This window comes from Anguilla anguilla, chromosome 6, assembly GCF_013347855.1.
Source record: "Anguilla anguilla isolate fAngAng1 chromosome 6, fAngAng1.pri, whole genome shotgun sequence".
In the NCBI taxonomy this organism is placed as follows: Eukaryota; Metazoa; Chordata; class Actinopteri; order Anguilliformes; family Anguillidae; genus Anguilla; species Anguilla anguilla.
The window spans coordinates 50,178,391-50,194,750 of record NC_049206.1 but is presented as its reverse complement, the minus strand read 5'-3'; the positions used below and the strand labels follow the sequence as shown (position 1 = coordinate 50,194,750).

Below are 16,360 nucleotides of genomic sequence, written 5' to 3'. Positions count from 1 at the left end.
AGAGGGTGGGGCTTGCTTTGGGAAAGTGGGCAGGGTTTGAATGGGGAGGGTGGGCGGGGCTTGCGTGGGTAGGGTGGGCGGGGCTTGTATGGGAAGGGTGTGGCTTGTGTGGGAGTGGTGGGCATGGTTTGTCTGGGGAGGGTGGACAGGGCTTGTATGGGGGAGGTGGGCATGGCTCATGTGGGGAGGGTGGGTGGGGTTTGTGTGGGAGGGTGGGCGGGGCTTGTGTGGGGAAGGTGAGTGGGGCTTGTGTGGGGATGGTGGGCACGGATTGTGTTGGGAGGGAAGGAAAGCTAAACTGCAGGCAAAGGCTAGGAGGTGAGGGAGAGACTTAGGTAGGAGAAAGGGTGAGACCTCCCCAGGGCCCTCAGTAGCGATGTGACTGGTGGGAGTACTGGGAGCTCTGCTGGGAGGAGGATGAGTATCCCATGGTGCTCTGGGACTGGGTAGAACCTTGGACGTTGCTTTGGTAACCAAGGCGGGAGCTGGAGTGCTGAGAAGATAAAAAAAAAAAATCTTAAGTGAATATATTTACAGATGTTTCATTTTCACTTTGTCCTGGCATCTCTGAGCTAAATAAAGAACAATTTCAAATAAACAGACCGTTATGCAATCCCCTGTTACTCTAAAAGGTAACCGTAGAATTTAAGAGGCCTTACAGCGAAACTAAAGTGGCAAACTTGACAAAATTCGGTGAAACTAAGGTATTAGCAGAGCTGAGCTGGGCCCTCAAGCGTTGACCTCTGATGCTCCTTCACTGAAAGAGCACGGCCAACTAACTCCTACAAAGAATGAAGACGGTCCATCTGCCACAGCGCACTCACAATTAGACTGGAAAAACTGGAAACAACAGGAGAACACCACAAAACGCACATCAACCCCCCTCAATGCGGTTAACTTATCTGGGCAGGCCTTCGTAGCCCCAGCACACAGCTGGACTGGGTCTAGACCAGATGATGGTGTGACCGAGCCTCACATTAACCGAACCCCACGTTAACTGAACCCCACGTTGCACGGACCCCATGTTAACCAAACCTCATGTTAACCGAATCCCCAGTTAACCAAACCCCACGTTAACCAGAAACCACATTAACCGGACCCCACGTTAACCGGACCCCATGTGAACCAGCACGTGGATTCCAGAGTGGGCATGTGAAGCCGGGGCTGCCCCGGGCTGAGCCGCTCTGACACGGTTATGCAAAGGGCATGCCTGAACACGACTCCCCTGCCCTGAGGGACGCTGTCCCGCTCGGCCCAGGTGTTCACCGGTCATGAAACGAAAGGACTTCTGACCAGCTGAGCTCTCATTGGCTGACCCCGGGGGCCCTGCCATGACCCTCCCATGGGGAGGGAGGGAGGGAGGGGCAGAGAGAGAGAGAGACAGAGAGAGAAAACAGGAGAAGCTCATAGCGTCCTCCGCGGCCCGGGTCGCCCTGTCCGTGCGATGGCCTATTTATACTCACAGGCAGAGAAAGCACAAGAGAGGTGCACTCTGGGATAGCGTAGAGGCTAAGCGATCAATGAAAGGGAAAGTGGGCCGGGGCTGACCCCCCCCACCCACCCCCCACACCGGGACAGATATTTATACACTTGCTGAGGCCTGATTTTGGTGCTCGCAGCTGTCCCGATGCAGGCATGGGTCCCGTCTAAATATAGCGCCCACTCCGCACCTCCCCCTCCAGCGACAAGTTTTCAGCAACGAACAAGGGGGCAGCAGAGGTCCGGGGAAGTCAGTGAACGCCTCCCTCTCTCCGCACCTCCCCCCCTGCTTCCCTTCCCTCGCTCTCAGACTCAGCTTTCTCTTCTCTCCCACACTCCCCCGGTGACTTTGTTACCGAGCCCCCAGGGCCCCTGATAAGGCCGGTTCCCTAGAGAAGTGCCACAGCGCGAGGGGGGGAGGAAGCAAGGTCGCCGCGTTTATCTGAAGCTGGGCGTAGAAGACGGGTCGCCGTAACAACATGGGCCCGCTATCGCAGGTTCGGAATTCCGGAGCGCGTTTCAGTCAGGGTGGGAGGGGGGGCGAGGGGGCAGGGGGGGGGTGAGGGGGTTTGGGGGTGTGTGAGGGGTGTGTTTCGGTTGAATGACGCAGCCTCTGCCTCTCAGGATTGCTCTACGCCCAGGTTTACGACCCTCAGCGCAATTTGGCCAAACCTTTAAGGACAGGTCAGCCTGTTTTCCTTCAACGTGAGTTACAATCAGCATTCACATTTTCGCATGTCACTTTTCCAATTGGCAATTAAATGGCGAACTAGAATATTTGAAAGGAATGATATTTCATGTGGAATTAACTTTCGGTCTTCAACGAAGACGAGTTCTGTCCTCATGCCAGAGTGGATATTTAGGGATTAGGCATTATGTGGGCCAGAGGGTAAATATAACAGGTTTTCCTGCTACAGCAGGTGGTTTGATGTTGTTTCTTAGCACAGAACCCTTTGAACCCTCAGGATTCCAGAATGCTAAACCATGCTAAACAATGCTAAACTTCCAGTTCAAATTTGTTCTTGCGCTCTTGTGCAATGAAATAAACGCTGAATCAATGTGAAACGCAGACTGGGATTCCACCGGGTGTTTTCGTGTGGATCTAAGAAACCCAAAAGGCCTAAATTCAGAGAAAAAGAGGTACCTGGTACTCTGACTGCAGGACCCCGGTGCCTGAGGAGGCCCCCGAGGGCCCGATGCGAGGTTTCTTGTTGGGGGGGCCCTGGTCCTGGCCGTGCTGGAGCCCACTCCCCGCCGTGGCCCCCGCGGCCCCCGCCGTGCCGTTGGTCTGGGCGGAGCTCTGCTGAGAGGGGGCCTGCTGCCCCGCGGTCTGCTGCTGCGTCTGCGCCTGCGTCTGCGCGGTCGTCTGCTGGTGCTGCTGCGTCTGGTTCTGCGCAGAGACGGCAACAAGGCGGTGAGGCGGGGGTGCAAGGCGGAGCTGCGCTCAACGGCTGCCTGGACCGAGCTGTGCTGAACAGTTGCCTGGACCGAGCTGTGCTCAACAGCTGCCTGGACCGAGCTGTGCTCAACAGCTGCCTGGACCGAGCTGTGCTCAACAGCTGCCTGGACCGAGCTGTGCTCAACGGCTGCCTGGACCGAGCTGTGCTCAACGGCTGCCTGGACCGAGCTGTGCTCAATGATTGCCTGGACCGAGCTGTGCTAAACAGCTGCCTGGACCGAGCTGTGCTCAACGGCCGCCCGTCTTCAGTCAGTTTCTGCACGAACCTTAACGTCCGGTGCACAGCATTTGGATTAACCAACGTCTACGGACGTGTGGAGCGCAAAGGAAAGGGCTCTGAACTGGAGAGGGTCACTGCTTTCACACTCACGCACTCATTTTGCTTTATTGGCAGTATGCCAGTCAGGGAATCCTCAAAGGGAAACAAAAAACTCACTGGCGCGGGTTTCAACAGGCAATAAAGTAACAGGCAAACATACTACCTTGAAGCCTGTTCTGCAGAAGTGTAATATGTAAAGCGTTTCCTGCTCGACAACGGTAGTTAATATAATGCCAAGCTCAAAGCCAGAGACATGACAGTGTTTAATTTCACTTTCACTGCACATGCATATAGTCACTTCAAAGAGTGGGCTAAAAAACATGCCTCTCCCACGTATGCCTACAGTATCAGTATTGCTAATATAGCTTTAGTAATCCTTGAACAGGAGACTTCAAATGCACCAGCTTGCACTTCCGGCCACAAGGAAGGAAGTCTAGAAGTGGCCTGGCTGGTTCAAATGCCATATTTATTTGGTTCTAGCTGCAGGTGACAGTTCATCGCGCCTCAGAACAATTTGGGTTTTCAAAGAACACATTCAAAATGCAAATGAGACTATTTTTATTCTCCGTCGGAGAATGCAAAAACATTTCTCCATGGTTCTGGCGTTGTATCTAAATGACACACTCTTTTTGTGACTGCAGAATGAAGTCTAATTGTTGGCACTGCCACAGATACCAGCCTTTTGCAGTTATGTCATACAAGAGGCGCCCGCTTAGTGGGGTATGACGTGTTGTCGACGGCAGGCGACCGTAACGCGACTCTCTCCGCTTTCCCTCCGGCCGTCTGTTTAATCGCCACGCACGCCCCCGCCCCGACCGAGCGACATTCCGGCGTTCCCTCTCATGAAGGAATTGCAGCAATGCGCGTGGTTGAGTGACTCAGTCTCGGACCGCAGTGCTCCCAGACGCATCTGTTACCTGGAAACCTCCCGTGAAAAATACCGAGCGATCCTGAATTAAGCGATACGGAATTAAGAAACTCTTCATATGGGCCTTCTGAACTCTTAAAAGGCCATAATCATAAGACAACAACAATAATAATAATAATAATACACCACTGAAGCTTTTACCTTCTCTGTTTTCTCCTCAGGTTCATCCTCATTCAGAAATTCTCTTTTTGGATAGGGTATCTGACATCCAGCAAATACACTGAGGAGAAAAAGAGAATACAAATTGTGGGTTGGGTTGGACTTTCACAGTCTCAGAAAGCATCTCAGGATTCTTGTCATTTTCTGTGTATTTGTCTAATGCACCAGCCTGCTTCAAAGATGATTAATTGCATACAAATGCTCAGTGTAAAATGCCTGGTTTCAAACTGACTTCACTGACTCCAAAGTGTATATCGTATTTCTCATACCTCCTACACCACTTCCTGACTCTGAAAATAGCCTTTCTGTGTTGTTTGGGTGTGCCTCCCTAACAACACATACTGTGTCAGAACCTACTTGTTAAGTTAGAACCTGCAAAGCCATAACTGACACCATGGCCTTACATTTTAATTCTGAACCGACATTTATAAATGGGAAAACCCTCTCACCAGTTAGGTTAATAACTAACTCTCACTGTTAATATGTAACAGACCAGGCCAGCCTCGGTCCGCTACGTTGAATCATTTTGAAACAATGTATCTTGGGTAGCTTCTTACAGCGAATTCAAGTTGAGAAACACATTGAAATGATTCACTGGGGGATAGAGAAATCTGGTTATTCCGGTTCCCCCAACACCAAATGAGTAATCGGACCAGGGAAAGGACACCACAGGCTGCAATGTGCAGGCATTCTGCATGTTGCATTCATAGTTTCACAGAGCAAGAAGAACAGACTGCAGTTTAAAGTTTTGCTTGTGCGTGAGCATTTGAAATGAAATGAGAGGCTCACTCGGACGTGGGTAACGGATCTTCCAGGAAATAAGGATCCTGCAGTGCCTGTTCCGAGGTGATCCTTTTCGTGGGATCCATCGTGAGAAGTTTCTGGAGCTGCAACGATCCGTAATCACAAAGTTAATATGCATCACACAACCCACTGTCGATCCTAGCAGGTGTAGCTGCACAGTAGGTCTGTGCTAGCCTATGTATAATTCCTGGAATTTAAAATTTGCCTCGCTTTTTCATAAAATCAGCACTGTAAAATTCAATGGCTCAGTGTCTAAGTTTTGATGTACAGCTCATTACAGGAGATGTATTTGACCTTCTGTTCACAAATACAATGCACACTTGCAACATGTGATATAGGGTGCACTTACCAACAGGAATACCTTGCTGTCCGGCTTCACTTTATGCTTCTCCATGTATTTGATGAGGCTGCTGTTTGCATACCTGTGCACGCACATTACAGACAGACAAATCAACAGAACAGATAAGACCACACGGAAATAAACACACAATGCTGCGGGAATGGAACAGATGTGCGCGTTTCATCACAGGAAGGAGTCAAACGAGGGTTCTAAGAGCGCAATGAGGTCAGCGTGTGACGACAAAAGGGGGGGGGGGGGGGGGGGGGGGGAGAACGAAGACGACAGCCCCACGCCCCGTCCCTCCACTCACGTTGTTCTCCTGAAGTCCTTCTGAAGGGTGGGGTACTCGGGCATCTTCCGAATGTCTTCCCAGTCCTTATCTGAGGAGTTCAAAGAGAGAAACAGGCCCGTTGTGTGCCAAGCGCGCACTTAGCCGCGGACCGGATAAGCGCGGGGCAGGATTTTAAACGTTAAGTGCTGCGCATGCTGTGAAGAATGGCTTGGCCGAATGCACTTATTGCCGTGCCACACCTATCTTTTTACGTCCTGAGGAAGTACAGCTAAAACACACGTTTCATTTTTTTCCCCCTAGGAAATGTACCTTTGAGGCAATAAAAATTAATTTAAACCGAACTGATGCAAAAAGAGTGCGAACGTGCTCCTAAATGTATTTTCTAAGCATTTAAAAGTATCTGTGCAACAGAGGAATGGGCTTCTCATGGCGCTCAGGACAGCAGAACCATCGGCCATTTTCAGACAGGGGCAGAAGGCCCAGCTCTTCATACCGAATCTGAGCCCCCTCTAACTTTTTAATTCAGGTTATAATGGTATTTTTATGTTTTTTATGGCCTGTCATGCCTATCTATATGTATTCATTTACATTTGTATTTTTGTTTCTGATGACCATAGTTGACTTACTAAATTTAGTGCTTTGGTCGTGCTGAATATGCAATCGCTGGTCAGGGACAGGTAGGTAATGCAGTGTAGGGCTTGCGCAGTGGTTAGGGATGGCCCCCTTATGTCCGTGGCGATAAACCCTGTGCTTCGTTTCTCAGCCACGGGTACGAACCTGCGGGGAAGCCCATGACGCTGAATATCCTGTCCAGCTGGTCGTGGTGGAAGGGGTTGCTGGTTTTGATGTCCTCCTGGCGGCAGTGAAAGATGGGCTCTGACGTCAGCAGCTCGGCGAAAATGCAGCCGATGGCCCAGATGTCTGTCGAGGGGGGTGTGGGGGGTCGGGGGGGGGGGGGGGGGGGGGGGCACAGTGGTCAGTGTGAGACCCCCGGGGTCCAGGGGTACAGTCAAGCTTTGCATGACAAAACTCTACATGCAAAAGGTAATGAGCGTGTACAGCTATACGGCGTCCGAAACTGGAGGATTTGTATTTTTGTATTTTTCCGTTGGAACGGAACTGGAAGACAAGCAAAAAATGTTCCTGTGCAGTCCCCTAAACGGAACACCCCTAAGTGGGCTCAGTCAGGATGCAAATGGGCTTGCAATGAGCAGCACACGCATAGATGATTAAAGGTGTACCACGACCAGGAATGACATCAGAGGTTGACCGGTGTTAAATGCAAGCACACTCCTCAGATGAAAATATACAAATGGAAGTGTTGGCGGCAGTGTAGTATAATGGGTAAGGGGTTGGTCTGGTAACCTAATGGTCGCAGGTTCAAGTCCCCGCTAGGACACAGCCGTTGTACCCTTGAGCAAGGTACTTAATTGCATTGCTTCAGTATATATCCAGCTGTATAACTGGATGCAATGTAAACGCTACGTAAAAAGTTGTGTAAGTCGCTCTGGATGAGAGCGTCTGCTAAATGCCTGTAATGTGATGTATTGTTGGCGTTAGCATGTGCTGCTGACTTTTACCCTGACCTTCGGAAGGACAGACAGGTATTCCATGAAAACAGGCTAATAATACCAGGCTAACGGCAGACACTCTCAGCAGCATTTAGACACAATCCACACTGCATTGCTCGCGAGGGCAGCTATCTTACTGACAGCCATGTAAGCTGGTGTGAATTCCGCCACAATCTCTGACTGACTGTCAAATGTGAGGCGTGAAGACTTGGCGTGCCACAGGCCAAACGGCAATACCCGAAGACCCCGCTTTTCAGACCGAACCTCGGTTTCGCTTCAGAGTCAGGTTATGCCATTGTTTTACAGTTTTAAGTTTTTTCTTTTCTTAGGGTTTGTTACAGATGTGTGAACTTGCCATTTGTATTTTGGCTCTTGCTTAACATAGTTGCATAAGTGCTTTGGTGATGTCACATATACACTCACCAGCTGGGAATGACGTTAGCCAGGTCCGGCACTATTCTGATACAAATCGGGTGAATGCACTTACGTTCCCCTATCTTGTAAGTCAAGAGTGTCTGGTAAATGAATGTAATGTTGATGTGACGCACAAAGCGTGGGGCTCATGCGCTTGGCACTTCTCCCCGTAGCGGTGCAATTATCGAGCCTGGCGCAGGACGGATTGAACGCGGGCCAGTGAAAACACAAAGTCGTCACACGCCTTGTTATTTTTACTGAGCCAAGATGTCCTCCCGGGTCCCGTTCCCCTTTCGGCTCCCGCCTCCTGAGAGGTTGCCATGGCGAACGCACGTTCCCGCGTCACTCACCGATCGCTTTGGTGTAATGCCGCGCTCCGAGCAGCAGCTCGGGCGCCCGGTACCAGAAGGTCACCACGACCGGGTCGAGGTCCGCCAGGGGCTTGAGGGGCGAGTTGAAGAGCCGGGCGAAGCCCATGTCCGCTGGCGGTGCACACAGAGGGAGGGAAACAAACAAGATCTCCATTTTATTTTTTTTTGTCTTCCCGTATGGAACGTTCATTTTGTTTCTGTCAGCCTGTCTCACTACCACACTGCCCTCAGTCGATTCAAAGATGTGCAGGCGAACGCATTCTGACAGTATGTTCTACCAGACACCTCTTCTTTTCATGCTGCAGTCCACCATTTGAGGTGTGGAGCACGCTTGACACATCGCTATTGCAGGCAGAATCCCGGGGGACCAGCGCTGTCTCTGGTGAGTGATGAGAGGAAGACAGTCCTGCCAACCGTAACCCCACACCCCCCCTCAGGCCATGCGGCCGCTAATTATACGCCGTCCTATGGGGCTACTGGTCAGAGCTGTGACTGGTCAGCTGTAACAGTCAAGCTACTCTACCAGACCACAGGGTGCATCACACACTGAAATACAGCGATTTGAATGGGCGAGCCACCCGGGCAGCAACAGGCCATTCAGTACAGCTTGCTTTCTATGCAAGGCCCATGGCAGATGGCAGATGTTTATTCAGCCACTGTATTAGTAGTGTAGATGAACACTGATTATATGAAATAACAGGCCACATCCTCGACAGGTCTGCAAAGAAGGCCAAAAATCTGCTCAATGCAGTGAAATAAATTTGTTTTCCATGCAGAAACGCTCCAGCAAAACTAAACTGTGAACTAATCAACATAAAAATAAGACTCCTATGAATGCCATCCTAACAGAAGCTGAACTAATATTGAAATGATAATGCGATGCCTTATGACACGTTTCAGAACCTGACCGTCCTTGGGAGATACGAGCACAGCCTGAGCTATCATTCGCTGGAGTATAAACACAAAACCCGATCCAAAATAGCCGTTCCTTTCTCACGGATGCCTTTTATCTCCCTAATCGCCTAAAGACACAGCACGTGAGATTATCGCAAGAAGCTTTCGACGCTTGGCAACACTGTCACAGCTCCAGCGCTAGTCGTAAAAGAGCTATGAGCTGGTTTTTTCAACAGGGTAATTCCGGCTAATGCAAGTCCCTGGCTTCAAATGTCACGGCTTGGCTTAGAGCATCAGCCGAAGAAGAGGTGTCAGGTTCTCGACTCGCAGCAAGCAGCTCCACAGGCCCAATTGTGCATGCAATCACCTGATGCATATCATATAGCGTCGCGTATTTAGATAGCTGCCCAGGACCTGGCGTAAGAACGCTAAAAATACTTGTGGGCAGGGCTGCCCGCCAGCGATCTGCCCGTCCTGTCAGCGCCCGCGGGCGGCGCCCTCGGTGCCAGCCTACTCCAGAGCCACTCGGCCGTCCAGCTGGCAGCACGCAGGCCGAAATGAATACTTATCAGATCTGCACTGCGGCGGTCAACGGGAGGAAACAGACCTCAGGCCCGCTTCGGGCCTGTGACGTCATCTCCAAATAGCTCCGCGTACCGTTACACAATACCGGGAAGCGGCCATTTTGACCCCCACCAGAGAATAAGGCCCTTGGGAATTTGACTGACAGCTGACTGCTCTAGCTCTTACTCATCTGTTAACTGTGACTGTTCTTGTCCACATCATGGCGTAAGACCTGCACCATGACATCAGGCCCACGCCAGATTTTCACGCAGCTGAGATGCTGCCACACGGTCACTCTCCTGATCGGTCACCTTCCTGATTGGCCATCTCTCTTGCGGCACATTATATTTCCTGCGTTTCATACAACCTGCTCGATTCCAATGTACAGAGAGCTCAAGGAACTCTTAAGCATCTTATCTCCTCTTAATATTTATGACACAAGTCCCTCAAGCTCTCTCCGAAGGATCAATACAGCACGGAGCAGGGCTGGTAACGGCTTGGATCGATAATCGATAATCTTCAGTGACCTGAGCGTTAAAACAAAGATTTTTTTTGCATTTCTCACCGATTTTGACTCTTCCTCGTTCGGGACCCTCCCCCATGACCAGGATATTCGCTGGTTTCTGAGGAAGAAAAGAGCGAAAGTTAGGAATGTGACTCAATCACCACGCACGTGCACCGAAGAGACGCAGGGGGCCACAGTTTCGCTCGGCTAGCACGCGTTTAAAAAAAAAAACAAATGTAAAAACAAGTATTTAAACCTCACTCACCCAAAGCCCCCATTTCGTTCACCGTTTTCAGGGTAAAAACCGTGTACAGACTGTCAACACGGTTTCACGGTAATCTACGTTAGTCTACAAGTGCTAAATGTACAGAGAGATGGGCATGCAAACAAAACCATAGGAAATCCATGAAGCAATATCGGCTGGCCAGCCAACCCTGACATAGCGCATAGAAATCAATACTGCAAATAGACAAACCGAGATCGCCTTTGATTGGGTTTTTTTCAGATGGACACAGGGGACTTGCCCAGAATGACCTCACAGGACTAAATACATATTGAAAAAATGGAGTCGGTGAAGTGGCTTTCTTGATAGCTGATCTCTTAATGGGGGAAGTGAAGGCTTATGGTGGGTGAGGGGGAGGTGGAGGAGGAGGTGGATGTGGAGTAGAGGCAAACTCTTCCAACACGTGACACAAACATTACAACAACACAAATCAGCAAAGAATGTGACCTGTGGAATTGGAGAGGCCCCAGAAGGAACGCAATGCAGCGGGCCTGGCCTTTGTGACAGATGCCGGTCCACCTCGGGTGTGGCTGGAAACGCGTTCTTTCCTGTGGCACGGTGCGTTCCCCCCCACACCCCCCACACCCCCGTCTCTGTCCGCGAGGCCACGTGCAGCCCGGCCGGCCGCGTGCCTGACCCAGCCCCCCCCCCCCGGTGTTTTGCACACGCCCCCACTCACCTCGCCCATTTGGATCGCGCAGGAAGGCCATTTCAATAACACTGACGAACACTGAGACTCAAAGTCTACCGGCTGCACTGTAAAACAAAGGCTAATCGGCAAGTTTTTTTTTTTCCTGCAGTAAAAAAGAAACAAAGCCTAGCCATAATGTCTGTGACTATTGTTATAAGAAGCACCTGCTTATCTTTAGCTTAGACTACCACCTAAGGCAACAGTCTTTCCATATTCCCAACACGTATGTAGCAAACATCGCACATTTTTGAGACAGATTACATCAGTCAATTTCGTCTTGCATTTTTAAACATCGATTTTAAATGTAACGTGCACATGATTGAGATATTTCAGTGATCATCAAAGAGAAACACACACTTTCCATGATACTGTCTCTATAATCATTTTATTTAGCCCATTCATATCAATGAGTTCACGCTGAAGACATAAAGCCATGCATTTACATTACACTGTAATACACTTATATTAGTATTACTGCACAGAAGATTCGTTAAACAGATAAATCCTGTTAAACGTGTTAGCTTAGCTTTAGCATAGACACACCTCATCTGTGATGATGAAAAAGATGCACAATTCATGGCCTGACTTAACCTTGTTGCAGTGACAACGGTGTCTCAACTGCAGAGCCCGAAAGGTGGCATCGTACGGTTTCATTATGCATTATTTCAGACACTCGAGGTTCTGTCTATGAATCTAATGTGTCTCTCTGGACGCGGCCTGCTATTGAGGCAGCGTTTGTTGCTATGGGAACGGCACTAATAATGAGCTCTATTATTCAAAGACACAACAAGGCTCAGCTATCGCCAGACACAAACACGTTCTCTTTCAAACCAAAATCAGTGGGACTATCGATGCGTGCAGACTCTACGCAAATAGGTTACTGGGGGAAGCCACAGTCAGAAGATGAATAATCTTCCTTGTGCTTACAATTTCAACAATTTCTTAGAAAAAAAGCAGTCTGCTTACAGAAGGCTGGGAGAATGTTTTAAATAAAGGCCAGAGTAAAATACATCTACACATACACTGTTTAACCCCTTCCTGTAGTGCCCCCTTTTACTGCAAGCCTGAAAATGTCATACCCAAAATAAAATGGTAACTATTCTTGAACCCTTTTGACTACTGGCATAGTCCTGGTCTCTTCTGAAAGGTTACCTTTGAGAGTTACCTTACAGGAGTCAGAAGTACTCTACATATTACTAAAACAAAGTAAGAGAAGCCCAAACACAGTGGGAGTTTTTTTTCTCACAATAAAGGTTTATTTTGAGCGGATACAGATGCTTGTGGCCCTGCCTGGTCAGCTTAGAAACACAATGGCGCCACAGCCACAATATTCGACAAATCCGGGTTGACAATACCACCAGAAATGAGTATTCTGTTGTTTTTTCCAAACTACGTCTAGGCGGGTTTCCAAAAAGGCCATTTGTAGACTACAAAAGGATACCTGCTAACCAAATTATATTATGGGTCTTGAGAAGTATAAAAATATTATACATCGTATACTGCCTGCTCGTGAAAGTAGTCTGCTGAAATTAGCTCTTTCCCCCTGCCTGTCAACCGCCCCTCCCTCTCCACCTCCCTCTCCTTGCCACATCTGAAAACAGCAGGTCTGCAAGATTGTAGAAAATAACTACATTAGCTATCTAGTTTACTAATCCATTGATTGAAGTCCACTGATTGAAGTTTTATTCAAATACCGCACCCCCATCGACATGTCAAACACATCCCACTATTTCACATGCCACAGAGACGTGTGTCCTTTTATGGCTATACTGAGGGACTGCTTGGCCAGGACTGGTCAGAGAACCTTGCAGGTGTGCTCATCTTGTTTTAGAGAATATACATAAACCGGAGATTGTGACATGCATGCAATGGCAAAACGGACAACAATAATTCTTCTGTGATTCATGTCGTCTGTGGATTTCCAAACGCGTAAAAGGTGAGGACCTTCCAAACCTCCCCACATTATAAAATAAGGAGCCATCGTCCCTAAAACGTTAGCATTGTGAAATTGTTTATAGAGCCAGAAGAGTGAGTTTTAACGCTTTCAACAAATAAAACTAAACCCGCACTGGCCCGTATTTGCGGGTTAAAGACAATGAACACTGTATATGGTATTTCTTTTACATTGACATGTTTTATACTATAATACACCACACCATTTCCTGAAGTCACAGCATTTGTGGGCAACTGGTGGGAGGCAAAGATACATAAAGAAAATTTTTACAATTTTGCAAGCTCATTTGCTGTCAAAGCAAATGAGCCTGCAAACCAAACATTCTTGGAAACCTAACAAACCTGTCAATTCAGAAAATTGCAACCAGTGAGCTTATTGCATAATGTTAGGTTGATGAACATGTCAGCATTTAGCATTTCACACTCTCTCAGCTGTCGCTGGTTTCCTTTGGGCAGTTTGTGTTTTAATCCCATTTTTGGGCAGGTTGAGAGAATGCAAACTTCATCTTGGGTTTTATGAACCACTTTGTGGTCATTTCTGACAGAAGCTCATCACCTTCAAGCGTCTGCAATACATGAATCCATCGTAGTGATTTCTGAGTCTCAGGTTAAAAATCTCTGCTGTAATTATTCACCAGCCATATTCATAATGTCTTGCACAACTACACGTCTGGTAGTACACAGGGTACATATTAATTACGGAAAGTGAATTATTATTTCCAAGAGAAGAAACATCTAAATTACTAGAACAGGAATACTGGCTGCACCTAGAACATGGGCCTCATGTTCGTACTATCTCTATCGTACTTCTCCCACTAGTCAGGGCCGTAGTGTAGTAAAATGGGTGGAGACTTGGGCTGCAGGTATGATTCCTAGCTGTGGTGCTGCCATTGCACCACTGCACCTAACGTTTATAGATGGCAATGAGACAAATATTGTTTCTCCATATTTGCTAAGGTGCTGCACCGGAGGTTTGTGCTGATAAAAGGAGAAAAATTCGGCATCCCTATTATTAGCGTGTTAGGGTAAATGCCTACGGTATGTATTTTAGGGCCTGGCATTCTGACGGTAGACCGCAAAAATTATGGAAATTTATGCACATTTACGCAATTTATCGTGGCTGGTGGCCATGTTTTTTCAACGTCTGGGAAAAGGGGGGTGTTATCTTCTCTCTGGCCATTCTGGAGGCGTCGTCAGCATGTCAGAGTAGGGGAGAGCCGCCGTAAATGTTCACAGTTTTCGGATTTTGCTCGTTTGCTCAGAAAATATTTTGCTTTGCACGACGAAATTTTAGCTCAAACAGCATTGACATGTCAGTAGTCATTAGGCGTTTCAATTACCTTCATAACTTATTTGAGTCGGGTACAATTAAAACCAAGGTACATGCAGTACAATGTTAAAGTCAGACCACTTAGGTGGCATGATTGTATCAGAGGTGTGGAATAATAGTAATTTACATAATAACAGTAATTTAATATGCCCTAGAATGTGCATACACAGGTTTTTTCAGCACAAACTAATGTTAATCACAGAAACACATTTCCATTGGTAATGTGAGACCAGCCACATCCTCAGATAATTAAGTATGGGGCTTTATTCATGAAAAAAGCCATAAACATTGAGCATAAACAGTGATGCACAAGCAACTTTGTAACTTACTGTGAAGTGAGTTGTGGTAACATCCAAATAGATGAGGAAAGCTGATTTTGTTTGTTTCATAACACCCAGGTAAGCTTTCACAAAGCAAATAACCGACCATAACAGGACCAATCCCGTGTGTGCTTATTATAAATGCCTGTGACCAGGTAGCTGTTCCTTTTCCATTAATCAATTGGAGCATACAGAGGCTGTGTCAACACAGCAGACAAATTAGCTGAGCACATTTAACATTGAACTAACTTTCAAAGTCAAACATGTTGATGAGTACAATTAAGTTATTCAACAAATATTAAACAGCATTAAAATGCCTAAGGTCTCCCCAGAAGGACACTATATGAAGACACCATCTAGTGTCCCTAATCTCCAGATCTGAAGGCCTCACCCTGACCTCCCAGGGTACCAACCATCTCATTTTCTGATTTATTGCAAATGAAAAGAATGCCTTATACCCGAAAATGACTTCCGGGACAGTTTTACTTAGCTCGCTCAAAAACATTTTTTGGAAATACTTCCCACAAAGGTTCCTTTGGGATGTGGTAGAGGACTGAACTGCACATGTAAAAATCTGAAACGATTACAATAGCCATTCTAGGACCGTGTTACATTTATCAAGCGTCACATATGGCGAATCTTCCCTACGTTCGTGAAAGCAGAGAGTTTTTAAAAATATTTTTAAAATACATGACTCCTTCATCTTTAGGAACAGTTGCCCCATAAAGAAGTTGAGAGATGGTGACCGGGGATGGTTGGCTATTAGGTGCGAAATTAAACAACTTTGAATATTAAAAGTTCTGAAGTTTTTAAAAATGAGATGTGTGAATATTCAAAGGTGACAGTGTCTGTCCAGTGCATCCATGGATCATGACACCTGTCCACAACCCAACTTCACTAGAGATGGAGCGATACAAAAACGCAGCTTTCCTGCCATGCAAAAGATGCATCTTAAGCACCAGAGGTGCATTTAAATGAATTTGGTGCAGCTGTGCTCATTTACATAACCAGTCTTAGTAAATACCCTGCTAAATTGAATACATGTGGCGACACAGAATTTTGCGGCCCTGACGGTAATTTGCAGCACGCTTAGTAAATATGGCCCTTAACCTCAATTATCCGAGTAGTAGTAGTAGTATTTTTTATTCAGTCATCACACACAATACAATAAATATAAACAGTCTAGACAATATAAACAAGTCAACAATCTATGTATTAGGTAGTGACTGAAAAGGCACAGGCAGAAGCATAATGCTTATATATGCCTATCCTACATTCTTTTCAAATTATCCGAGTAAACAACAAGTTGTAATGATTCTATGCAAAAATACAATCTGTATACGCTATTCTAGTCTGCTGAATGGCAAAACATAAATTATTAGCGTGAGTTCGTTTGCAAGAGACGTTTTCCCATTTATATTAATATACAAACTGTTCGGCGCTTCTAAATAGCTCCGCTCAACAGGAAAAGAAAACGGGTACGTCACAGAGCGAGCAGAGGCGAGCGGGCGGCAGCTACGTTGCTTAAATCGGAACTTAACCTGTGACCCAGATCAGTACCCCTGAACCATTACTCTACCCTCTGCCCTGCAGAGCAATACCATGAACCCCACCCCGCCCCCCGTGCCCCCCGCTCCCCCTCCCCCTCCCCACCCCACCCCCCAGAGGGCCCCACTGAGAGAGA

General features: G+C 47.5%; 1 protein-coding gene across 2 annotated transcripts in view; it reads right to left on the bottom strand.

Annotated features, from left to right (window-relative positions):
• Window positions 1–204: 204 nt before the first annotated feature.
• Window positions 205–16,360, bottom strand: part of cdk19 (cyclin-dependent kinase 19) — a 48,517-nt gene continuing 32,361 nt past the window's right edge. For both annotated transcript variants that reach the window (XM_035422078.1, XM_035422077.1), the window contains exons 5-13: window positions 10,160–10,217; window positions 8,116–8,247; window positions 6,558–6,701; window positions 5,799–5,868; window positions 5,498–5,570; window positions 5,134–5,231; window positions 4,327–4,405; window positions 2,624–2,869; window positions 205–493 (exon numbers count right to left, since the gene is read on the bottom strand). In XM_035422078.1, coding sequence (XP_035277969.1) covers window positions 368–493; window positions 2,624–2,869; window positions 4,327–4,405; window positions 5,134–5,231; window positions 5,498–5,570; window positions 5,799–5,868; window positions 6,558–6,701; window positions 8,116–8,247; window positions 10,160–10,217 — 1,026 coding nt within the window. In that variant the 3' untranslated portion in view covers window positions 205–367. The remainder of the gene's footprint in view (window positions 494–2,623; window positions 2,870–4,326; window positions 4,406–5,133; window positions 5,232–5,497; window positions 5,571–5,798; window positions 5,869–6,557; window positions 6,702–8,115; window positions 8,248–10,159; window positions 10,218–16,360) is intronic.